This window comes from Sylvia atricapilla, chromosome 2 (genome assembly GCF_009819655.1).
Source record: "Sylvia atricapilla isolate bSylAtr1 chromosome 2, bSylAtr1.pri, whole genome shotgun sequence".
Taxonomy (NCBI): Eukaryota; Metazoa; Chordata; class Aves; order Passeriformes; family Sylviidae; genus Sylvia; species Sylvia atricapilla.
Window position 1 is genome coordinate 8,564,287 of NC_089141.1, and position 26,330 is coordinate 8,590,616.

A 26,330-nucleotide genomic window follows, 5' to 3' on the forward strand; every position below is an offset into this window, starting at 1 on the left:
CCCCAAAAAACCAAATGCATTTGGAAGGCAGATCCTCACCAGCAGCTGCTCCATCACCTACAGGGGACCATATTCTAGTGCACTTTTGGTGTGCTTGCCTGAACCTGTCAGGATGCTCTGTGCAGAAGAGATTTTTGGTGGATGTATTTACATATGTGAGGGAGAGGCAAGGGGAGGAGGAATGTTCTAGAAAACTCAAAGCCGTTACTGTACCACTTCCCGTGCAGCAGGTCCCGTGCCAGGATGTGAACTGAGGGTGTTTGAAATTCAAAAGGTAAAGACACCAATACAAGATGCCACTTTGCTTTTTCAGTTTTTCAAGGCAGTGTTTTCCAAATCATGAAGCCTCCTCCAACATCACCCCTCCTACCACAATCTGAAAGCGTCTTGATTCTGTTTTCAAAACCACAAGGGACACCTCAGACTTCAGCATGTTCTGCCAGTACAACCCTTGGTGCCCTTGTCTCCCTGCCTGTCACCCTTGTTTTCATACTCAGTCACATAATTATTCTACTGTGGACAGTAAAATTGTTCCCATTTCTCCTGTACTTCTGTGCTTACCTTTTCTCTAAGCTGTGCAGGACCCACGTGAGGAGGCTGTGATCCTGGATCAGCTCATAGGCAGCTCTGGTGACACTGGCAGCACTTTGTAATATCTCCAGAATACGAATCTGAAACAGAAAATGTAACTTGTTCTTCTACAGTCAAGACCTAATTATCCAGTTGCCTTAAATTAGCAACTGGACTGGGATCTAATCAGCTTCAAGGTGAAATTAACACCAGGTGCTCTCAGCAACTCCAGGGAAGGAAAGACATTCTCTGTTTGAAGCTACTCTTACAAGGACTCTTCAACTAGCGAGAGGATTTTGTCCTTTTGTCTAAGGTTTTGATACCTGAAATACTCAGGGTGGATGCTCCCAAACCTGAGAGCTCCCAGCACATGAGTTTCCCTCCTGCTGAAGAGCTGTTCAGGCAACAAATGTGCTGGCCGTGGAGTGGAGACCCCCAAAGAGAAAAGGCTCTGACTGTAGGCACAAACCCACTGTACCCATGCGAGGGTCTGTTCCAGTTTCAGGGGATAAGGGTGTGACTGGTTTAGACATAAGCAATTAATTCTCCCTCCACATATACACAAAATCAGCAAGGAACAGATTTTCAAGAAGGCAGAGGCAGAGTCAGCTGCTCCTTTCTGCTTAGTACTTGAGATCTCAAAGTCATGCTGACTTCTGTGCTTTGGGGGTTTTTGGTGCTTTCTTTTTTTCTTATTCTTACCTGGGAGCCCTCATCACACAAAGGACTGTTGAAAAAGGAGAGAATGACCTGGAAAATCTTCTGGTAGTCATAGAGCTCATAGCAATGTTTGTCACGCAGCCCTTCCCCAAGAAATCTGAGGAGCCACTCACGCTCTGCTTTGTACTGGAAGCACAGAAATACCATCATCAGACATTTAGACATTTCCAAATAATACCTGCTCCTACGAGCACAAAAGCCTGGTTTCCTGTGAGTGCCAGCTCAGGGCTTACTATAGCTTGTTCTGGACTTCTCGATTTCCATTCCCTCCAAATTTAATCACTAACATCCATCAGGAACAGTCAGTCTGCAGCTCAGACCATGCAGTGGAAATGGAATTGTAGAAGTTGCTGTTCCTAAAACACTTGAGTTGGACTCAAGGTTACTAATCTAAACACAGACATGAATGTGAACTAGCCGGGGCAGAATATTCTGTTTATTGTGCTCAACAGAGCATACACAGCACAACTCACTGTGTGTTGGTATTAAGAAAACAGCAAAACCTCCACAGAAATAACATTTTTAATCCCAATATGAAACAAAAGAAAGAGCCTCTAATTAACCACCTATGGGAGAATGAGATTTCAATGTATTTTTATGGCTTTTTTCTATAAATTTCTGAAGAATTACTGGACTCTTACCTCAAAATCAAAACTGTAGAAAAGCTGGAAAAAACCTGGTACTTTCCTCAGGTCCAAGTACTGGTGTGACAGAAGGAATCTGTTTATCTTCATGTACATGTGCTCCTCTGTGAAGAGAAAAAGACGGCATCATGGAGGAGGACAACGATCCCAATCCACAACCACGGACAATAATAAATGGAAGCTGTACTGTGCAGTGTTCCAAGCTGGGAAAACAGACCAGGTGCTGCAGAAGCCTTTTGTTCTGAGGCTCATTGTGTTGTTGGCCATCCCTCCCATTCTCTGCCCCAGAGCAAAAAGCCCAGTCAAGACTGCCTGACCACAAAGCAGGTGAGGAGATCAACATTCCCCAAGGCTCCGGTTTTCACCCCAGCAGTGACACACGCAGGAAATTCCAGTACCTGGCTTCAGGATCTGCTGTGCCACACGAGCAATGTAGAGGGTCAGGGAGAAGGTGAACCTGAGGTTTGGCTGCCTGATTCCATTCTGCACAGCATCCAAGAGATACAGCAACTGCAAGAGCCCAGGGAGAGAAGCTTGAACCATAGACCACATGAACACAACAGGAGCATGAATACATATCAGCTTCTGGGATATTTCACAGGCCATACAGGTCTATATCAATTCCATGGCGATTTCCATTCCTACAAGCAAAATTCCCAAGAATTTCTAAAACACATTTCCTACTTTCTCTGTCCATGGATTATAACAAGAGGAAACACGAAGCAGTAGAGGAGAAACTATGGAGGAGAGGATGAAAAGCTTCTTTTAGCTGTCTCACCACAGGCACACAGGTGGATGAGCAAGGCAACACCTCTCCCACACATGTCCATGACCTACAAGGTCTCACCTGCCAAACTGGCAACGGAGCTGAGCCTTACCTGGCTCTTCTCTCGAAAGTGAGCCCCTTCCAGATGGGATCGGAAAGAAGCCAGGACAGAATACGCAGCCGCTCTCATGTTGGAGTCGTAGCTGCTCAGGGCAGCCACCGTGAGACCCAGGCCATTGACTTCCACAAACTTGTGACAAGCCACCACACACTCTGTGAGGGGATGGGGAAAAAGAAACAGAAAGCACCCGGTGTGTTAGTACTGACAAGTCCCAGTGTGTGTAACAGCATTATAACCCTTAAAAATTTGTGAGGTACCATTTCTGGCTCTACCCCCACAAATTCAGCGCGTGAAGGCTCCTTCAGCAGACAAAGGGCTTCAGCAACGCACTCTGGACAGGAATTTAATTGAAATCTGAGCTGAAATTCATGGGGCTGTTCTCATTTATGTGAGACAGAGATGATCCTGCCCACTAGGCCATGCAAAGCTAGGGGTATAGTCTGTAAAGACATCTTGTATTTCACTGTTTCAGGGAAGGTGAGTACAAAGAACAACAAGAGGGAAAATTCGTCTCTCCAGAGTATTTTTGGGTGCCTGAAAGACCAGCACTAAAAAGCTTCTCTGACAGAAAGGGTGGGAGAGTAACACATAAATAGCCATAAACCACAAACGTTGTCCCTGTGCAGGCACAAGTGACTCTGTTCATAAGGCCTGCTCTGAGCCAAATACTCAGCTATACCCCTGTGCCCTTCTAGGTAAAACAAAATCCAGCAATGACCAGAAATCAGCCCAACACAAAACAGGAAACACACCCTTCAATGTAGCATCTTCCACAGCATTCTGCCATCAGGATTTGGAGTTTCTCCTTTAAGAGCTTGTGTTCTCTGTGTTTTGAAGAGTTGCTGCCCTTTCTACCCACTGATGACTAGAAATGACTTGATGTGAACCTTACACCTCATGGCCAGGAATGGAGCATAATGGCATCTCAGTGATATTTTACCAGCTACAAATGTACTGTGAGTTTAGCAATAATATTCATGTATTTTCATGTCATTCACACTGAAGGTCAAGAGGAATTTCATAGACACAGATATTCCTGTTTAAGAAGGTGCTGCAACCTTACTGCCAAATACCTACATTTGGTCCACTGATTTCCTCCCCCATCACTGCCCACACAGACTAGTGTGCGTATATATAAAAATATAAATATATATATATATAAATTATGTTCTAATAATCATAGATTTTTTTTCTGTCCCTGCACCAGCACCTGAGCTATTTTTCTTATCTTTTTCTCAACTACTAGAACTACTAAGATTCAATTTCATGCCTGGCAGTTTCTTACTGCCAGCTCTGCTGGTTACAGGCCAGGTAAAGCAGGGTCTCCACTTCCCCACCAGCCACTGCCATTTGTCCCAGAGCCACCACTCTGCTGATGTGCACTAACCATTCACACTGTGGAGTAGTGCCACAGAATGAAATCCAAGGTTCTCACTTCAGCAGTCCACAGGAAGATTTATTTGGAAAACTTTCCTTCACTGAAAACATGCAGTGGTAATGTTTTCCATCCTGCTGCCCCTGGAGAATGTGTTCAACAAATAACATAAAATAACAAGCTGTTATTAGAAAAGCACCCTAATTTAATTATATGTCTGACATACAGCTTGTTTAAAGGACCTTGAGAACCAGGATGGAAAAGCTTTCCACAAGATGCTTATCAGAGCTAAAGATAGATAGAGCTTGCTATCTGCCCAACCCCAGACTTTCTTTTTCCTCAGTGAGCACTAAACACTGTGCAAGAAGACCATGTTTATGTATTCTGATGGCACTGTGCAGCCAGGACAAAGGGCAAATAAATAAAGAGCTGGGAATTCTAAGAGCAGCTGACATGGTTTACAAGCACCATGGGACTGGGACTCAAACCACTTGGGCCGTTTAGAAACGCCCCTCTTAGGACACAGATTCTCACTCTGTGTGGAGAAGCTAAGAGGGCTATTTTGTCCTGTCTGGGTTCAGATTCAGGACAGCCACTGACTTTACAACTCCAACTCCATAAGGACATGATGTACAACAATTCCCCCAACCTTGGTGCTTCCCACATCAGCAACCACAGACTGCCTGCAGTGCTGCTGGGCCTGCAACAGACACCAAACCCCTCCCTCCATGGGGTAGGTGATGCTGGCAGAGTTTCCTTTTCCCAGCTATCAGCACTAGGTTCCAAAGACACTGGCTGTCCATGCTCTTCATCCCTGTGTACCTCAAAGGCCCAGTGATAACTGGATTGTCTAAGATCCCTCCAACTGCAAAATACCAAATAGCTCTGCTATCTTTTCTCCTCAGAGGACCTAAAGACAGTTCTTCTCCTGCTGCCAGGATTACACAGAGCAGTCCATAGCTAAGGACAGGCTAAGCACAGCCAAACAGGTGCTGTACTTGCAGGGCTCTGGGTGAACTGGACCAGTCTGAAAGGACTGTGAATGTGATTTCAATGACAACTGCCAATTGCTTCTAACATTATTGCTGTGGAAAGCCAAATCTAGCTGTAACTACACAGTGCCTAACCATAACCAACACAGGGAGACAGCTGGTTAGGAAATCCCTTAGGCTTCTTGTCTCCCTTTGACCTCTGAGGGCTCTCCAGGGACAGTGTGTCCATGGAGTACAGCAGGGATGTGCATGCGCAAAGCCGAATCATTGTCAGACAAGAAATCTGCTGACAGTTCAGGGCACCATCCTATTTCTGGAAAATACTGGCCTCATGCCCATCTGTCTGGTAGAAAATGAGTTGGCTGAAGTTTCCCTGTTCTATAACCACAGCCTGTAACAGGCCAGATCTCCAGCCAGTCACACCCCTCACAGTAGTTTGTTTTTTCCCTCTAAAGTCAGGCACAAATTCCTCGCAGTGTGAGCTCTTGGATCACAGATAACAGAGCTCCAGGTGAAGCTCCTGCAGCAGAGCAACCTGACACTAAATACCAAAGCAAAACACTCACTATACCTGGTCTGGTCAGTTCACTGAAGAGCTGGAGTAGAAAACACGGATCATAGAAGTCATCAAGGCTCTTGACTGTCTCATCTTTATATAGTGACTCTTGTATCCCCTGAAATCAAATCCAGATCAGTATTGTAAGGAACAACACCAATTTCAAGTTTAGTTTCAAACTCCCACAACCACCTTATCCCACTGTAAACCACTTGATATTACACCTTGTAAAATACGATACAACACAGGGTGAGGCATGCTTGTGTTTAAACCTGGCTTTCACTATGAGAGTATATCCACAACTATTTCCCCCAACCAGCACCAACAGTTACAGAAGCATGTCAGCAAACTGAAAGAAAGGCTGGAGAGCCCATTGCCAGTGGATCCTTGGACTGTCCAATCCTGATCTCACATACATGACAATCTTTGCAAATGCACAATCACCCCTGACGACAAGATGTGGACCACATCTTGCAATTAATTTGAAAAGTGCCCCGAAAGAACTAATTCCAGTCCTCCTGTGAATTGAAATTGCTCTCCTGATGGAAACAAACTGCAGTGTGTTGCATGGAGGCAAGAAATGAATGGCTCAATGGTCTTTCTGCATACCCAAAGGGTAACCATGAATAGGCTGAACCAAAAGCACCTGCGATGGCAGCAGCCGGCGATGCTGAGGGAATGACAGAATCGTCTTCATCATCTTCTCTCGATCCAGCAGACACAGAATCTCCTCCATGCTTGGCTGCTGCCACAGGGACTTCCCCAGACTCTTGCAAGTCTTGTGATGCTCCACGGCAGCTGGACCCCATAGCAGGATCCTTACACATTTTTAAAAGTAAATGCATTAGGCAACAGAGCCAAAAGCAATTACAGAGATTAATCAGTACTGAAATTTTGTCTTCCCTTGTAGTTATTACCCTGTGGGACTTGAAACTAGAACTCATTTCCCTGACAATACCTTTTCCATCCATCCCAAAGCTTTTCAAATTTAGTCTGAGGGTGTCTCATTCATTCTGCCCTCCTCTGTCCATCCAGGCCAGAACGTACCCATTCTGAGGCATTTACAGATTTAACCTGTAAGTGCAGGTAAGAATGAGAGCAGCTGCATGAAGGGACAGGGATCCAGACCTGCCTCAGCTGCCTGAGCCAGTGCTCTTGCACTGCTGGTGGTATTTCTGCTCCTACCTCCAGGACACAAAAGTGTATGTGAAGAAGGCAGACCAAACCACAACTGTTGGCAACAGACTTTTCTGTGGAGTGCTTGAGCACAGGAAAGGGAAAAATCCACTACTGACTTATGTTTCAGCCTCCCATCTGTGAGGAGACCCCTGAAGTGAGTCCCAAGTAGGGATAGTGACTCCAGAAATTACACATTCCCTCACCTACCCCACAGACACAAAGAAGTCTGGGCAACAGAAGAAAATTACATTAAGAATAGGAAATACATAGTAAAAATGTTTCCAAAAGCAACATTCACCTTTAGGTTTGACTTTGTTCACTGTCTCCTTCATTTAAAAATGAGACCCTTGAAAAATACTAGTTGTGAGATTATCCATGTGCAGTTTGCCCAACAAAGTAAGGTGTTCAGCTTACCTGGAGTTTAGAAGGCTTTGATTATTCTTCTCATACAGCTGAAGCAACAGCAGAATCTTCTGATCTGAAACCCAAGATTGAACCCAAAGTTAGTGACTTGTGGAGACAAGAACAAGATGCAGAAGCAAGTGCCTTTGCCAGGCTGACACTCACCCACGGTGCTCAGCGTGGCCCCGTAGGCTCCCAGTAGCACTGGGAGGTGACTGCTCCCACAGAGAGAAGGGCTGAGCTGCACAGCTGTCAGCAGAATGTCCACCAGGGCCTCTGGAACAAGCACAGCTTGAGTTCTGCAGCTCTCAGTCACACAGAGCACAAATTAACACCCCATGACCCACTCCAAACAGATGCACACACAGCACTGAACATTTTAAATCAGCATCTCTCTCTAGAGATATCACAGACCATTTCCCCAATACACTAAAGGGTGATTAGGATGCATTTAATTCAAGGGAACATCTTAAAACAGTATTCCCAAGCTGAACACACACATCACTTGGCCAGGTGAGATCTCCAGTGCAGAGCACACTACCTTGCAGAAGCTTTCCATGCATACACACCCACTCTCTGGTTAAAATGGAGTGCTGTGTCCTATCTTACCACAGCTCTGCTCCTTCCTCCCCCAGGAGGGCATCTGGAATGAGCTCAGGAGTTGCACAGAGAAAGGCAGACACCCCAGCAACCTCCCCAAGGACCCAAGAATTCACAGCAAAAACTTCAAAGTCCTCAGCCCAGTTGCAGTAAGTATCAAAATGCAGAAGGTGGTTTGTGAGCCACAGGAACTCTCTCCTGTGGGGTACAAAAATTAAACACCTTTGCTCTGTAACTAACTGAGAAGCAGAAAATACAAGGGGTTCGGTTTCTCAAAAGCCAGCAGGCTGTCTGTAGCACACTCAAGACTCAACTCTAGATTCCTCTACTCCCAGTATCTGGAAAGGCCTGGGCTTTGACCCTAGTTGTGTGCAGGAATATAAAACCCATGCCAAAACTGAAGAGCTCCTAAAGCACCAGCCTGAGTAATGCACTCATGACACCAAGCTTCTGGAATACTGCAGCTGGCCTCAAAGAATCCATCCTGCTGATCTACAGAAATATGCTCTAAAGGTAAAACACGTACATACAGTAAGCCGTAAAATCCATTCCTTATTTTTAATTTCATTAAATTGGTGACTTCACAAGAGCTTTTTTCTCTTTTCAGACGTTTTAAAACTTGAAAGCTTGTTTACATGTTGCTCATTGATAAACACAAAATTTGTTATCAACATGCTGTCCTGAGAATTCCCCCCTTTTCTTACACAGCTCCTTCAGTCACTGAATCTTGAACCCCTGTACAGTGGAGAAAAGCTAAGGTCTGTGTAGATTAAATGTGGTTCAAGGTCAGGCAAGATTTCAGTTGCCAGTGAAGAAACAAAGCCAATCCTACACACGAACTAGCATCCAATTTATATTCCTCTGGAAGGATATTCCTCATCAAAGGTTGCAATACAGAATACACACAATTAAATTGCCATTTTTGATAAAACTTGCAAAATCAACTTTAAATCTCCTGTATCGACCTATTTTAATACAGGTTTAAACATCACAGGACCCATGTGCACTTCAGTGATCTTACACTAGCTGCCTCACAGAAACCAAAAGAATCAATCCAAGACTTAACTGGATTAAAAATACCAGAAAAAAACAAACAAACAAAAACCCTAACTCACCTTTCCAGTAGTTTTAAAAACAGAAGTGTTTAAAACCAGCATAAAATGAATGTAACATTTCAATCAAGCAGAGATACGATTTAAATGGTAATATTCTGGAACTGTTAGTAACTCTGTAAATATTTACATGGGTGGGTGTGTTACTGGATGGAGAGAATAAAATGCAAGAAGACAAAATTAACTGTGTTTAGTATGGGAAGAAGATGATTAAAAAAATACCTCTTGTCTGGATATTCATGCCATCTTCTTCTCTTGACCTCAGGATGGCTGACAAAAATAGAGAGTGCTGTGTGACCATCATGTGAAGTTTGGAGAGCTTGATTAACCTCTGACTAAGTGAGGATTCTTCCTTGTATAGCAACTGGATGGCAACGTTCAGGACCTTCAGAAATTTTTCATCTCTGTAACGGTACCTTTGGGAGAAGGATCACAGAGAAGTCAGATCCCAACCAAACCCAAGGAAACCTGCTTGAAATTAAAAGCTGTTTAAGAAATGAGAACGTGGCAAAGAATATGAACTTAGTAAAACCAAACCAAATTAAAATGAAAACACTTACTTGAGTCCTGTCTTCACAAGGCTGCACCAGTCATCTGGGTCCACTTCAACCATACACTGTGTGCAGCAAGTAAAAACAGGTGTTGGTTTGCATTTGGCACACTGAGCTTCTACAGCAATTTTTTTTTCAAAGGACACATTAAGAACATGCAAGCCAAACATTCACATGAGATGATCAGAGGAGAACAGGGAGAAAAGCTCTTGGACACAACAATCCTAACTCCTGGTTCAAAGGAAACTGCAAATGTTTTGTTGGTCTGGGAGCCAGGGAACATATGGGCTGTACAGAATTAAAAAGCAAGCTGGGCTGTAGGTTCCAAAAACCCAGTGGCTCAAAACTCTTCAAACTCCTGAAATGTGAAAGGAATCACAACTTGACAAGTCAAAGCAAGAGACTGGGTACTAGGTTTTTGTGTGGTTTAGCTAATCAAGCTTTGCACGTGGCACACAGGGTCGCTGGTGTAAGCGTTGCTTAGAACTGATGTGCCCTGAGCAGCTGAGAACCACAAAAAACCAGTTAGTCTAGAGAAGACTGACAGCTACACATACCAACAGTCCTGGGAATGCAGGTGCCAACCTCACCAGGCTGGAAACACCCTCAGGACTGAGGTGACCCCAGGGCCTGCAGAGTCAGCCAGGTGCTGCAAAGGAGTCTCAGCAAAAGCCAGTGAGGGGGCAGAAGCATTCACTGCTCAGAGACCTTCAGTGTTACGTGTCACAGGGATCTGCATTTACTGAACTCAAACCAAGGGAACAGTACAGGAGTGGTCAAGTAGTGCTCCTCAAGATCAAAGTCTGGATTTCTATTTACAATCAACCAGATTTTTGCCCCAGACTTCAGATGGCATGGCAGGTGGGTCTTGGCAGAAATCTCTCTATCACTTTTTTTTTTTAATTAAAAAAAAAAAAAAAATCCACTGATAACCTTTGATTTCTTACTCCTAAATACCTTAAATTTCTATCTTCAAAGGAGATTCTTAACAGAAAGTCACCATCAAGAACATAAAACTGCCTCCTATAAAGGATTATCAGGACTAAGTTAACTCTACAAAAGCTATTAAAAGCCCATGGAAACCACATTCCATAAAACAGGAAATCAAGTGCAATCTATATTTACAAAATCTACAGCTGCCCAATCACACATATGCATACAGTCCCACTGTGACAAAGCAGATAACTCTCACCAGTAATTCCTCTAGCCTCAGCAGCATGGACCTCTCCACTTCTTGCTTGCTTTCATCTTTACTGCTGTTGTACATGGCAACTAACCCCTTCATGCAGGCTGACAAGAGATGTCTCCTCCAGGAATGCAGCTCCTCTGAGTTTTTAAGCACTCTGGATACAGCATCTGCCACAGCCCAACTGCAGAGATAGGTATTGAGCTTTTTATTAATATTTTAACTTGCTTTTGTATATATTAAAGACGTCTTGTTGCCAAAGCGGAAAGCAACGATTTCTCTGAGGAGAGGATGCTGTTACTGCTCTCATTCCCATCACAGTGCTTCCCAGGACAGAGCCTTGAGGGAGGCACACACACACAGCCCACCTCTGCTCATTCTCTGCTCTCTCCAGAGCAGCAGGAAGCTGGTCCATTAGGTTGCGCAGCCCTTTGCTTTCTGAAGATGGCAACAACTTTGAAAGAATTTGCAGTTTCACAGTGGCCTCATGTGACGCTCCGGTGTCCTGAATGCCAGCGCAGAGCTCCTTCCACAGGGCTTTCCTCAGGACAGGTGGGACAGCCGAGACAACTGTTGGGAGAGCAGAGGGCACAGGTTCCACCATCTGCAGTTGTTAAGTAACAACACACTAATCCCAAATCACTTACTAATCCAGACCTAGATTACCCAAATTCTAGGAAATGGTGCTACAGCAGCTGCTCATGTGTTACAGAGAAGTGCTACAGAAAGGCTCACTTCTTCTCCCATCCTCGACTTCCCAGGGTGCTGACAAGATCTTATCACTGCTTGACCTTGTAGCTAGAGCTACAGCCCCAGTCAGCCTGTTTCCTTTGCTATTTACATTTCTGGGCAATAAGAGAAATGAAATTAAAGTGATCCTATTCTATCCAGTTGAATCCTAACTCATCATTTTGCTGATAGAGAATTTAACACACTTGTCTGTAGATGTAATATTGCTGTGGGTTTGGAAAGTTCTGGACTGCCAGCTTAGGAGGGCATTACTGTAGCCAGCCCACAGCTGGAAATCTGTTTTAGCAGAAATCTTTGGACTCTGTAGAAGTGAAAGCTCAGGTTCTGCAAAAACCATCTGGCTGTGGTATTGCACACTCCAGACACTCTTCTATCCATGCTGGAGCAAAAGGTTTTACCTCCTGTACTAAACCAAGAGAAGCACAATGACATATCTCCACATGCACTAAGCATTAAATAAGGGCTTTAAAAGAGAAATCTGGGCAGCAGTAACTGTAAGAGCACTTGGCTTCAGTCTAACAGCCAACCCTCAGATAAGCTCTTCATCTTTAGCGCTGCAGAGGTACTTCCAAGACAGTCATTAGATGTCAGACATCTAAGTTTTATCACCTTTATCTATTGTGTGAAGACCCCAAGACCTTAAGGCCAGCAGAAGCTAAACAGGGAATTTGGCCTTTACCTGTGGAAGGTCGACTGAAACCATACTGGTCTCTGCATTGCAAATACACATTAACAAGTGGAAGAAAGATCTCCGTGTGTTTCCTGAGGTATTTCCTAGTGGCACTGCTCAGACACCAGAGCTCAAACTGCAGCAGGTGAGTCCTGGAGTGCTGGATCAGCATGGCCACAATGGCCAGGGAAGTGTGTGAGCACTGGGCAAGGCAGTGAGCCTGAACCTCGACACCAACTGCAAGAGCAAGGACTGGCTCACTTTGGAGAGCCTGAAGGAAAACTTTCTCCAAATCTTTGCTGGCTGATGCTGACATCAATTTCCCCAAAGCTTTAATGTGCTCTGTGGATAGCAGAAGTTCTCCATGCTGCGGATGCCTTTGGTAACTGTCTGTAAGGAGCTGCACCAAAATTTGTCCATAGAGGCTTAACTGTTTCCCTTTTTTAGGAGATTTTTCAGATTCCTGAGCAGTCAAGCTCATCTCAGGAAGCTGCAGCATGGCTGAAGTGATCTCCTTCAGCTGAGCTGCAGTCATGTACATGTGCAGCTCCTCTAAAGCTTGCAGCTGCTGAGACTTCCTGGGACAGACCTGGCTTCTGTCCTTCCCCACAGTCTGCAGCTCCTCCAGGACACTTTTTGCGATAGCTTCAAAATATTTGGACAACACGTGTCTGTGATCTGCTGTGATGCTCTGCAGGATGGGGGCAGCTGTTTTCAGCAGCTGAAGTACCCCGGAATTCAGGTGAGCTGACAGGAGCTTCACAGTGACAGGGTTCAAACCAGGCTGAGGAATAGAGCGCAGCTGCAAGGCCAGGAACCAGCTCTCCAGCGTAGGATGTCTGAAAATCAAGGCAAGTGTATCCTCCAGTATCTGTAACAAACAGAGGTAACAGTATCTCTGAATGGATAATCATAGCGCAGGGTAAAAAAGAAACTCATTCATCTGCCTATTTTCCACAGCTTGCCAATTACAATTATTGAACATGAAATTGTCTACTAGCTGGCCAGAGGATAAAAAAAATATTAAATTACAAGCACATAAATATCATTCTCTCAACATTCATGCTGTGGGATTGATGCAGTTATACCTAACATTCTAGGCATGTCTAAGCTCATCTCCAGAGGAAAACTGAATATTCTGGGGCTCATCAACACATTCTAATCTCCACAAATTCGCAGAACAGATGAAAGATGGGGAAAAAATCTTTCCTCAAGTACATAATTTTCACAACAAGGTTTTACACAGGGCTGAGGGAATACATGTTTTTCTGCAGAGGTGATCTCTTTCAGGACCTCTCCTGACTGTGTCCCAGCTCAGGGGTGAGACTGTGGGTGATGCAGCTAGGTAACATCTCCCGACAGTAGTTTTGCAACTGCTGGACCACACAGTCCATGTTCCCACGTTCTCCTCCAAGACCTTAACAGCTCCTCTCTGTTCAGCAAAACTATTCCCTAGAGAATCAATCAAATCAAAGTTTACTAACAGGTGCCTCTGCATCAAGGGATTTGGTACCTTGTCATTTGAAGACACTTCTGTCACCAGAGACTCCTCATCCATAAAGAGATCTGACTCAGCCTGATCCTCTTCCCGTGTCTGTTGATGATCCAGCTTTATTTGATTGCCCCGGCACAAGAAGATGCTCAGCATGTCCAAATAGAGGTCAATGAGTTGAGGACCCAAAGTTTTACCAAGCTATGAAAATAAAGACATCTTGGATGTGCAGAAAAGAGGAGGATGGGAGCAGAAGCGTAATTATCCAACAGGAATAGGAGTTAACTAAGAACTACTTAGATTACAACCTTTTCTATGGGATGGAACCACTTCCCTATGTAGAAACCTGATTGTAAGAGAAATCTCAGGTCGCTGAACAAATATTGATTTCATTTATACTGTGACATTTGGAGTTACACAGGCCAGTGAATTTTAACTCTCTGGAAAGGCTTCTTAGGGAGACCCAGGAGCTGGATTAAAATCTCAAGTTTATTTGCACTCACACTGATCAGTAAGGTAACCCATGCAAAGTAAACCCAAGACTCCTCAATAATCAGAAGAACTGACATTTGCTTACGAAATAGGTGTAGTTTAGTTTTGTATGGTGCTCTGTAGCCTCGGAGCCAAGTACAGAAAAAAGAGCTACAGAACTGGAACCTAAGTTTTAACAGCTGAGCCACTTGTACCTTCTACACTAAAACAGACCAAACATAACCACAATATAATTACAATACTGTTCTTACACTGCTGAAGTTCTCCACTGTGGATTTCAGGTATAGCAGCACGTGCTTTACTCCCAACAAAAGCTGGTCAGGTGGGGCCAAGGAAGCCAAGTCTCTCAATTTTGTCTGAACACGATCTTCCAATAAGGTATTGCCTCCTCTCTCATATGCTGTCTTTAGCAAAGTGCTAAATGCAGAATCAAGTGCCACAGTAGGTTCTTCACTTACTTCCTTGCGGTTTTTAAACTGTTTAAAGTGAACAAAAGCATGAAAGAAGAACAATGAGTATGAAACAAGAATCTCTTCAGCAACCTTTGCTTTGAGATGAGCTCTGAGCTGAACCTGGACTGAAACTCCAGGAGCACAAGTGTGCAGTCCTGCTAGAACAGAGCTGCCCAGCAGTATCCCCAGGGGAATCTGTAGTGTTCACTGCTGGCCTTACAGAAAAACTTTGCCAAACTCAGTCCAGGGTTTGTGATCCCCAACCCACCCAGGGGGAACCCCAGGCACTGTGAACTGAGGCCACAGTACACATCAGGCTCTGCTGTGCTTCATCAGGAGTCTATGTATGACCCCTGAACCCTGGTACCACCTCCCAAACACCACAAAGACCTCTTGTGTCATCAGAGAAAAGCCCTGGAGCAAATTTGTGTCCCAACATGATCAACAAGAAATACAGAATTAGCTCAGTAAAAACGCTCTTTCTGATAGAAATGTAACCTCTATAAACTGCGAGGTTTTTATAGGAATACTGGCTCAAGAATTCAGTGACTTCAAGTATTCCATACCACATGTTCCAGAGATTGCTTGGGTATCCAGAGTTTATAGTATTGGCTGAACTGGTAGAGCTGAGGATACTCAGCAACTTTCAGGGACTTGAGATCTTTATCGTAGAGCTGGAACATCAAGCAGAGAGCAAGTGGATCTCTCTGAGAGTGCAGGAGGTCAGTGAAAACAGCAACAAGGTACTCCACAATGTGTGCTCCTAGAAAAGCAAAAATAAATTACACTATTAACATTAGCACAGACACTGGGGCAACCTCCTTCCTTTGGGCCTTGGCAGCAGCCCATAAAGCATCACTCAGAAAAGTACTGAATAGGATCAAAAAGTGTTTGTAGTGACCTAGACAAATGTTCCTGACCACTGAGATACCTGAAAAATCCTCCACAAATTAGTTCTTGCTGAAGCAAATAATCCACCTTCACTGTGTTGTGGTAAACATGCCTGTATTTTAACAGGAATAGACCCCTGCCAAGCCCCACCCCAGTGAAGAACTGATTTGTACTGGGGGCACACATCCCAGTTAACATGTACAAGTTAAACAGAACTTTCTTTCAGAACTGGGACTTTCAGTCTACCCCTGGTGCTACTTGACTGCCAAATACACACAGAGAACTCAGTGAGGTGCTGTGGAGCTGGCAAATCCTGCTCCAAGCCCACCTGATGCCTCTGTGACTCCAGCACTTTCTTCAAGGAGGTGGCAGAACTCTGCAACCAGAGCTTCATTTCTGAAATAGTTTTCTTTGGAAAATGTATCCATTTCCTACTCAATAGTGCCGTCCTCTCTCCCTGATCTCGGGAAGAGCTGCCTACAGATATGGAAACCACCTTCCTCTCCTGGTCTCCACACTCTGTCCTTTAAAACACTGTGTTACTGAAGCCAACTACCTCCAGACCAAGACTGTCCATGCAGGGACAGTGCCTCTTCTCTTCAAGGTTAGGGAAAAATGGCAGAAGTACCTACAGAGCTTCAATGATTCTCCTGAGCAAGAAACACCATGAATCTGAACCTCCTTCTGCTTGTTGCAGGGAAGATAATAAAATGTCTCAAGGTACAAAATTATAAACAGTAAAAAAATTATTAAAAATGGGTAAAAATGATGCCACTTTCATTCCACTAGTAGAAATGACAGATGAAACCAAAAAAATCTGTACCTGTTCCAGTTTCAGACTGAAGCAACAGTGTATTCCTGGCTTCTAACGCAGCAGGAACAACAGCACTGAAGGGAAATGTTTGGATAATCACATCTTCATTTAAAGAGAATCCAATTTCCTCATCTAAGCCATCGCTGCCCTCAATCAGGACATCCATCATATCCAGGACATCTAATAAGTGAAGGAAAAAATCTAAGCAGAGGATCCAGAATAACTGGAAAAACAACAGAGACAGAATGCAACACTCCAAGAATACAAGGCATCTTTTTAATTCCTAAAAAAAAAAAAAAAATCAAAGAAAGGATGAAAGCCACATTTGTCACACAATACAATGTTAAGCACAACACGAAAATCACAGCTGAACTTCACTCTGCCTTTCAATGCTGCTGTCCAGCACAAGCTGCCCAGAGAAGCTGTGGCTGCCCCTGGATCCCTGGCAGTGTCCAAAGCCAGGTTTGACAGGGCTTGGAGCACCCTGGACTACTGAAAGGTCTCCCTGCCCATAGCAGCGGGTGGAACTGATAAGCTTTAAGGTGCTTCCCCATCCAAACCATTCTGGGATTCCATGATTCTGTAAACAGACCCCAGGCAGAGGGACTACATTTCCATTTTAGTTCAAAAATGCTGCTGCAAGAGCATTAATAGAGATTTCAAATAACGTTAAAGTGGCACAACCACATCAGATATTACTTTCAGGGGTAAAGTGGTAAATGCAATTCCAACTTCTACTTCTGACATCAAGTTCACGTGGAGGGCTGAATCCTGGAGGTCCTTACTTAACAGGATTTCTATAGTTATCCATCCTCAGTTTGCTTATTAGGGCTAGAAAATGTAGCCCCAAGTCGTGAAATTGTGTTGTTGAGGGGCTACCACATACCATCAATGTGAGAAATGGGGATGCTGATGTTATCGGAGTCCTGTTTAAACATAGCGACCTGGAGCATGCTGGCCTCCTGAACCAGGTCTGCTGCCTTGTCTGTGTAGGGATAGGGGTTTGTCACCAGCTTCAGCAGGATCTGTCAGCAAAGGTGGAGAGAAAGGTAAGTGCACTGGCTGTCAAGTGCAGGAGAAGCATATGTTGCTAAGAAAGACCATGTGCAAAAACTGTTTGGAGGATGGGCAGTTTATAGGCGGACAAATTCCCTATCACTTCTGCAGGATTCTGTCTACGGTTCCTGCTCTACAGGGGACACTGATGGGAAAAAAAAAAAAAGGGTCCACTGCAATTCAGCATCTAGACTGCTACCACAGACTGAGTCCCTGGTGAGACCACACTGGAAATGAAGCACTGGGCATTCAACATCCTGAAGAGTAAACAGGAAGTGTCAGCTTTCCTTGTAAAAGATCACAATTCACTGAGGTCTGATAATTTTGGCACCTACAGGAGATAAAAGGAACCACATATACAACAGTCTACACTTATACCAACAATGCTGTAATAATAACTGATTCTTTTTGGATGTCATTTTCTTGACAATAATTTTTCTGTCCTCCTATTCAAGACAAGAATGATGCCACCTCTGTATAAAGAATCCCAAACAATGCTTTTCTCAGAATTCATTCACTGGTCTTTGACAAGTTTCTCAACAATAGCAACAAAATCTCTAGTTCCCATTAACATTATTCTTTGCATTGTTTATCCAGATAATTTGGACACTGTTACCCTTTCCAAAAACTGAATCACTGCTTCCTTCTGGTCTTCTTTTGTATTATCCAAATGTTCCAGCCAAACTAAAAGTTCTTTCCATGTGTACTCAAACACTCCACTGCCACGTAAAACCTGTCCAGGAAACAAAGGGGGAGGTGTGTAAATAAACCTCAGAACACCTAAAATACAAAACTTCAAGAGACACAGATCTTTTTGTATAGCAACTTCATGATTCCTTCTTTTGGGAAAGGAAAGAGGAAGAGCAGGTTGATGAAAAGGAGTATCTGCCACTCACCTCCTCAGCTCAAGAGGCCTTTCATTCCCACTCACTAGTGGGACTTCAACTGCATAGTGGACAATAAATATCTTACTTCTATAATTTTTGGAAAGCAGGTTATACTGCTTTCAGAGGGTTGTACATCTTTATATCATCACAGGCAGAAAAAAAAAAACCTCATCTTAAAAATAGCCTGTAGGGCAGTCTTAGAAAACTACTGATCTAACATATAGAAAACCATTGCTAGATTAAACCTGCATCAGGCTACTTGTACTTAAAATAATTAGGCAGATGGATGAACAGTTACATAAATGAGCAGTGGGGTGTGACCACAGCAAGGCCGAGAGAGATGTGCAAGTTGCTGAGGGTGGTGACGTAGACCCAGATATATCACACCCAAGAGACATATGAGGCTTTGACATATCTAGCAATTACCCCCACATTCCTGCTCTCTAAATTCAGCCTCTGACCTCAGGCACCCGAACTAAGAACTTGGTGACTGTGTGCTTCAGCTTGACAAGCAAGAAAGGAGGAGGGAGAAGAGGCAAGAAAGGAACTGGAGTGACACCATGGTTAAACTCCCTGGCCCTAACTCTCAGCAAGAGAGGAAACCTTGCCCAGCTTCCTGACTCTGGCACCTACATTAAACAACTGCAATTACACAGGACCAATCTGTGCTTTTGCTCCTCTCCACACACAAAATGAAAGGAAGCTATCACAACTCATTTGTTCTACATTTACTCTGTGTACAACACCAGCAACTCTAAAAATAACTGCTGCTTACGTGAATGTGACAGGGTAATTCATTTAAATAAAGAAAAAATGAAGGAAAAAGGATTCATTTTAATGTAATTGACTATTTTTGGCAGAGTCTTGAAATAGAAATGCACTCACAAAAACAGGCAGGAACAGAATGTGAAGTCCAAAAACAAGCCTTCAGTTACACGGCGCTGGGTAGAAAAGTAAGTCCTTACCATCTATTCTTAGCAGCCTTTTTGCAGACATAACTGCCCTAACCTCCCTGTTCCTGTATTCCCTTCAGAGAAAATGAAGTGGACTGATAAGGAGAGTGAACATGAGAACAAGTCAGGCAGTCCAGGTTCCCACTTGGCAAAAGAATCCAAAACCATCAGAAAATTGGCACATTTTGAGCAGCTTTTGGTTGAGACATTCATTACTGGGAGACCAAGTGAACCTGCCTTTAATCCCATGCAAAGGATCAGGGGCAACTAAACCCTAATGCAATCACTGTAAGTTTGGTCTGGCAGACTGAATATTCCAATGGCACTCTGTGATTGGAGGTAAATGCAAAGATTCAATGCACAAAGCTGGGTACAAATTTGTGTGCCATGAATACTGCAGGACACTGCATGAGGAGCCCTGTCCAGGGCCAGTACAGCTTCCTGGTTTTTCTCTTGGCAGGCCAGTTTGGCTGTATTTATTCCTAATGTAAATTTCTATCCCTACTTAGAAAACTCAAAGATGTCCTCTTTTAACAAGGCACTAAAAACAGCAACCTCTAGAGTCTTGTGGACTGGTAGTTGACCAGTCTTTCTGAAAAGCCAAATAACTGATTTAAATGTACAGAAGGGGATTTTGATTAATTTTTAAGACATGAAGTACTCCTTGCATCAAAGCTTGTATCAGATAGTAGCAGAGAAGACTATTCTGCAGGGCCAGAGCAAATCAGCTAAAGCTTATGCAAGGTTGGAGTGATTAAGTACAGATTAAATAAACAATGATAAAAAACAAAAATCAAAAGCAATCTCTTCTTGATCAACGTCAAGACCTTTGAAGGCATAAACTACACTGATTTATTCTGTGTCAGAAGTAATTCAGACTAGAGAGGTGGGCAAACATTAAAGACATTTTTCTTACTCTTTCATCAACTGGTACAGGAAAGTCTGTTCACAGCATTTATTTCCATAAAATATTCCATTAATAGCGAATTATCTGACAGCAAATTCTAACAGCAGTCACAGGAAAAAGGAAAGGAGACTATCTGTCAACCACAGAATCATGCAGTAAAAGTATCTGCTTTAAGAAAAAATGTTACAATCCTGACACTTCAGACCAGTGGGACATAGTGAATATCCTGATATTTCAATTCAAATACTTACCTTGATGACTAATTTTTTGGTGGAAATTTTCAGATGAGAGTGGGTACTTGTAACAAACATTTTCATCAGTAAATAGAAGATTGATTTTTCACCAGATAGCTTCTCTGTTTCAGAGATATCCTACAAGAAAAATATATTAGAACTCCTCTGCTACAGCAACACTGTACAGGACTATGTTGCACTGACACTGATATGTAAGGTAAGTATGTTAATTTACAGAGTCCCAAAAGTCCAAAGGCCAGAAACAAGTGGGATCATTTACACTACTTTGCATTGTACTCATTTGTAAAATGCTTTCCTGGAAAGTGTAAGAAGACAGTAGTAACAGAAACCCCAACTGCAAGGACCCAAGACAAAGCCACTTCCTTCATCAATCATATTTTATTCCCTAATCATTCCATGGGTATCCCTGTTACCTCCTCAAAGCCAGATCCATTCCTTTCTCCTGACTTAACAAGCAAAATCTTGACAGAGTTGTTATTTTACAAGCCTGCAGTAAAAGAGCTGGGGCTCTGATGTTTTCCAGTAATTATGGAGAGCACTAAAAAATGTTGGAATCTTCCTTGGGAAGGGGTGGGACGGCTCCCATCAGTAGCTCATTTCCCTGGTCTGCAGCTCAGGCTTTCCAGACAAGTGGAAACAAGCACATTCTAGTGAGAGAACATCTCCAGAGACACAAAGAGCTACAGCAACCTTCTCCTCTGTTCATCAGGGAGGCAAAAAATGTTTTCCTTGTAAAAAACCTTTCAGCTCAGAAGGGACTTCTCACTACTGCTAAGACTGTAATTCCTGCTGTTTAACAAAAGGGTCACCTCCTAAAATGACTGGACTAATTTAAAACTAGGCAATGCCAGATGAAAAGATTTGAGGACAACAGACCAAGAAAAACATAACTTTGCACCAGCCTCTTACCTGTACTCTGAACCAGGCAAATTTGTTGGCAGGAAGTTCCAAAGCCACTTTCAGGATATGGTGCTGCAGAAGAGGAGGGACCTCCTCCCGCAGGCCCTTTTCACTCACTATACCTGGGGTGTGAAAGCAAGAAACAAACTTCACTGTGGTCCATCTTCCTGAGATTTCAGAACACTCATGTTTCAGGGTTTAAAACACAACTGTCAGACAAAGCTGGCAATTCACAGATCTTCATGTCATGGGATCCCCAGACACAATGCAACTAATGCTGGCCAACCCAAGGTGGGAATCCAGCCCTCAGAGGGAGATTTCATTATCTAACCCCAGCAGAAATCATTGGTCGTGCATGGAAATATAAAATCTCTTTTATCAGTCTCAGCAACCTTGAAAAGCTGTGACCTACAGGCCATACAAAGGATGGATAAACTAGAGAGCAAAACGCAGAATTTAATTCAACAGGAAATCCTAATGCTTGTACCATGACAATATTTGCTCCAGACAATGAAACTTCATATTCATGTCTCTCCCTGCATCACTGTTATCACCAGCTCATGAACAACCTCACTTATTCTTGTCACAGGTCAGGGAGCTCTCGCAGTGCAATCAGAACCTGAGCTGCCCACATCTGACCTGATATCAGCTGTACAAAGCACTGGTGCCTAAGCCTCTCAGAGCCTGTGTAGGATCTTTGTGGCCCACATTCGAGAAACAATACATTTTAAGAAGTCACCACCAAGGCAATCCAACAGTAAGTAAGATCAAACAATAAAAACTTAATAAATAATAAAAATATAATGGAGAAACTAAAATGGGCTACTTTTAGAAAACAGTTCTTTATCTCCACAGAAAAGCAAACATTCCCTTCTGCTGCAGACTTTGTAAACAGCCAGAGAAAACAGTGGAGGAAATACAAACACCCATCACATACCTTTTAGCAGCTTGCTAAAATCAAAGTTGCTCTGTGCTACCAAGTGGGGCACAACCTTCTGATAAAGACATATGACTTGAAGCAGTGCAGCTTTCAGAAGCAGCATCTCGGCATCATCTGAATCTAAACAAAATATTTCCATAATTAGTTTCTCTTTCCTTCACAGCAACAGTGCAGTGTCGTACCTCCTTACCCCGCATGTGCATTACAAACTGTATTTCCAGCAGACTTGCCTAGGAAACGACCTGCTATCCTCCCAACATAAAGAATGAGAAAAACACCCACGGAATCTCCACTTTCCTTCCCCACACATTCCTGTACGAATACTTCCAAAATTAAATCCACTTATTCGGTGCTTAGATTGAGAGCTGCTGTTTCTAATTAGACTCACAAGTGCTCACACATATAAAATACAACCTGAACATCTGAATACTCACTGTAAGAATCCCACCAGCCCCACTGCTGTTTAATGTAAGGCTGAACAATAGGAAAAAGTGAAGGAAAGGATATGGTCATGCCGCTGATTTCTGGGGACATCACTCTTAGCTAATGTCAGGTAGGAATGGCTGGGGAAGTGCACGAGCCAGTACACTACAGTTTGTTGCAAATTTATTATTTCAGTTAAAAATTTCTTTCTTTCCCTTTCCCCTTTCAAAATAAGACTTCTCAGTGTAAGCTTTTGGCAAGAGGCAGACAACAAATACCTGAATGAGAGGAACAGCAATAGCACTTAAGGCAACTGTTTACTTCCTAGGAAAAGCCATGTCAGATTTCAGTTGTAACAGGAGGAGGCATAAAAGCTACTTGTTATCCAGTCATTAACAACAGGAAGTGAAGTACAGGGACCAAAACAATTAACACCTAATTTTTTCCTGTTAACTTGGTCTCCCTCAGGGATCTAGAAAGAACTGTATGAATGGCATGGATAAACTTTGTTTGCCTGAGTCTCAGCTCCCATTAGAAAGGAATTCTCTAGTGGCCACAATGCAAATAAAGTTGTAAAAGGTGAACTAGGAGTGACAGCATTACGACCTCTGAATGCTGAGGAACTAGAGCTACAGTCCTACAGAACTTAGCTGCTCCACTGGTTTTCAAGCCTTGGACTGTCAGTGCTGACAACATTTTGCTGCCCAATGGGAGCCACAGAAGGACGTCCACTGAAAAACCTTTTGCTCCAGGAAGTGTCTCTGTGGAATATGCCGTCTGAAGGGCAAAACTGGTTGCAGATTTATCTCCAGCCTACAAGGAAAACTTCACAGGCCATTGGCCAAGATGCAAACAATCCTGAAACTTCCCATTCCCTGCAATGGGACTGTGGAAGCAAGCCCTTCAGGAGGGACACTGGGTTTGAGAGGAAAACTGAAGTCTTCACTACATCCCTCTTCCCCTCTTCCAACATGCACAATTCCATTCCTGTGTTACATCAATACAAGCATTTGTGTAGCCACAGAAAGTAACTGCTAAACAAAAAATTACCTCTTGGTAAAATAATCTGGACAAACAAAAATCTCTCAAAAAATTATTTTTCAAGCATATCAGTCTCCCTGTGAGTTTTATTTTGTGGCTGTGAAACAGCTACTAGCATGGAAAGGTCAAGGGCAGGAGGGCTGAGTTAAACAAGAGGAAAAGCAGAGCCCTGCACCTGAGAAGGAACAGACCCATTCAACAGTGCAAGTGGAGAGCAGGTTGGCAGGGAAGGATCCAAAGGCCCTGGTGTCCTGATGTAAAAGAGCATCTCATTCCCTGACTCTCAGCAGTGGGGAGGTCAAATCAAGAGTGCTGTGTTCAGGTCTGGACTCCCCAGAACATGGAGACACTGGAGGGAGTCAGGCAAAGGCTCAAAAAAATGGTGAAGGGACTGGAACATCCCTCCTGTGAGAAATGGCTGGGAAAGCTGGGACTGTTCAGAGTGAAGAGAAGGCTCAGGGGCATCTCATCACTATGTATGAACACCTGAAGTGAGGCTGCAAAGCTCCTCCCAGAAGCACCCAGTGTCAGGAGCAGAGACACTGAGCACAAAGTGAAACACAGGAACACTTTGAGCATCAGGAAACACTTTTTGGCTATGAAGGTGATTGAGCACCCACACAAGTTGCCTAAAGAGGTCCCGGAGTCTCCATCTTTGGAGATGTTCTAAAGCTATGTGAACATGGACCTTGGTAACCAGGTTTAGGCAGAGGTATCAGGCAAGATGATTTACAGAGATGCCTTCCAACTTCAACCTTCTGTGGTCCTGGGACAGCAAAGTCAAACTGCTTAACCTTCTAGCAGCAGTGGCAGCCTATACATTCAACTGTGTTTTCAGGCAATTCTAACGCCCTGAAGAACTGAACAAAGAAAGGGTGAGTAGTAAATACACAAGTGAGATCTGGATTCTGCTGAAGTGAATGGTGTAATGAGGGTGTCACAACACCCACTCCCACAGAGATAAGAAGCTGTAACTCCACCTGCTTTGCCTACCATGCTGCTCAGCAACTTCTGTCTCGGTCATTGCCTTCACAGTGGAGACATCACCCTCCTTTTTCTCTGCTGCACTGTTGTTGTGTTCTTTCTCTTGTTTCAGAAGGGACTGCCAGACAGCCACAATACTATTCATGTCTGGTAAAACCTAAAAGCAAAAAGGGGAAATTGCAACAGCTCTCCTTTGTAAGACAAAGCTCCTGTGACAAATACATCCCCTAACACCCAAAACGAAGATTTGCTGCTCTTCACAAGGGTTGGAATTGACCTTGTGTACAATGGAAACTACCTGAAATCAAGCACTGTACTTCCACTTCTGCAGAACCTAAGGTACTGGAAAGAGCATTTTACTGAAAAGGTTTCCTGTGAAAATTTTGTTTGGTTCTTCTTCCTCATGGTATATTTTCAACTCAAGTGCTCCCTTGTTTAGTAACTTCTGAGCATCCTCTGCTGGCTACACTGACTTGAACCAGGAAGAGAACTTGCTTCCTGGCCTTTTGCAGCCCAACAGCCATTAATGTTACAAATTGTCTCACCACAGAATTTTATTTGCATTCCCTTCAGACAGACCCGTCAGGAAATGTAAGCTCCTACCTCACCATTTCATCCACAGCCTCCCCCAGGATACCATCTCCTGGCTCCTAGGCTGCAACTACTTGAGGAGAAAGTGCAGAGGAAAGCAGTGGTCTGCTGCCTGCCAAATGCCTCCTGTCAGCCCCCAGCTGTCTCTTTCTTTCTACCTTGCTGACAGCTTCTCTGTAGAGCTGCACAAACTCCTGCATTGTTGGCAGCGTGTAGATTTGTGACCTTTGCCAGGTTTCTTCAGACAAGCAGTGCTCAATGTTCCTCAGGGCTCTTCTCAGCACCATGGATACCAGGGACAGGATTCTGCGCTTCACCACTGTGCTGGGCAACTAAAAGAAGGAAGTCAATTAATGACATTTCTGTGATTCCTGTTATGCTTTGCACAGAACCTGTACTTCGAATGCATAAAAACTGGTCAATGAATTAATTATTTTCTAGATCTTGGCTAGCAGTAAAGAATCCATAGGTTGTCATATTCCCAGCCCAAACTACCACCAGACAGTGGCAGAACTGGTGCTTGTGAAAGGCACCTGGAATCAATATCAGAAGTTTTAACTCATTTTCCAGTGCTTCCCCAAGCCAGATTTCTGCTGGAGCAGACAATACAAAACACAGACAATTAACCAACTTAAGAAATCTCTTGAATGATCACACAGCAAAATCAAACAGTACTAACTGGGAGAGAAAAGTCACTGAAATAGTATAGACTACTCTTACATTTAACCCCTGGGTGAACATTATTTTATTGCACACTGCAGGGACTGTTGTTACCATCACCATCGAAAGCAATTTGGGGAGAGGAATAAATTCTGAAGTCTTAAAAGATTTGGAGATCTGTGGTTGAGCCTCATAGATCTGAAAGAAAAGAAACAAAAGAAATAAAGTCTATGCCCCATTGATACATTCCCAAAGATGACATCTTCTTCTGGAGAGCATTATACAGAAGGATTTTGACTTGTCGGAAGTAACAGCAACATTAAATATCAACTTTTATGCAAAAATGCTACAGAGCATCCTCCAGAGTCCTACTCAACTAAATGGACTCTCTGTATGCAA

The 26,330-nt window shown here is 43.6% G+C and overlaps 1 protein-coding gene across 1 annotated transcript in view; it reads right to left on the minus strand.

Annotated features, from left to right (window-relative positions):
• Positions 1 to 26,330, minus strand: part of URB1 (URB1 ribosome biogenesis homolog) — a 40,775-nt gene that overhangs the window by 4,217 nt on the left and 10,228 nt on the right. Inside the window, exons 10-35 of the mRNA XM_066340748.1 lie at positions 25,992 to 26,129; positions 25,430 to 25,603; positions 24,690 to 24,837; positions 22,230 to 22,352; positions 21,302 to 21,414; positions 20,390 to 20,509; positions 18,008 to 18,124; positions 17,222 to 17,360; positions 16,345 to 16,515; positions 15,197 to 15,393; positions 14,430 to 14,654; positions 13,708 to 13,887; positions 12,204 to 13,065; positions 11,143 to 11,344; positions 10,781 to 10,958; positions 9,598 to 9,653; positions 9,260 to 9,453; positions 7,491 to 7,601; positions 7,338 to 7,401; positions 6,391 to 6,562; positions 5,760 to 5,862; positions 2,813 to 2,973; positions 2,333 to 2,444; positions 1,932 to 2,038; positions 1,273 to 1,416; positions 562 to 671 (exon numbers count right to left, since the gene is read on the minus strand). Of these exons, the coding sequence (XP_066196845.1) occupies positions 562 to 671; positions 1,273 to 1,416; positions 1,932 to 2,038; positions 2,333 to 2,444; positions 2,813 to 2,973; positions 5,760 to 5,862; positions 6,391 to 6,562; positions 7,338 to 7,401; positions 7,491 to 7,601; positions 9,260 to 9,453; positions 9,598 to 9,653; positions 10,781 to 10,958; positions 11,143 to 11,344; positions 12,204 to 13,065; positions 13,708 to 13,887; positions 14,430 to 14,654; positions 15,197 to 15,393; positions 16,345 to 16,515; positions 17,222 to 17,360; positions 18,008 to 18,124; positions 20,390 to 20,509; positions 21,302 to 21,414; positions 22,230 to 22,352; positions 24,690 to 24,837; positions 25,430 to 25,603; positions 25,992 to 26,129 (4,421 nt within the window). The remainder of the gene's footprint in view (positions 1 to 561; positions 672 to 1,272; positions 1,417 to 1,931; positions 2,039 to 2,332; positions 2,445 to 2,812; positions 2,974 to 5,759; positions 5,863 to 6,390; positions 6,563 to 7,337; positions 7,402 to 7,490; positions 7,602 to 9,259; positions 9,454 to 9,597; positions 9,654 to 10,780; positions 10,959 to 11,142; positions 11,345 to 12,203; positions 13,066 to 13,707; positions 13,888 to 14,429; positions 14,655 to 15,196; positions 15,394 to 16,344; positions 16,516 to 17,221; positions 17,361 to 18,007; positions 18,125 to 20,389; positions 20,510 to 21,301; positions 21,415 to 22,229; positions 22,353 to 24,689; positions 24,838 to 25,429; positions 25,604 to 25,991; positions 26,130 to 26,330) is intronic.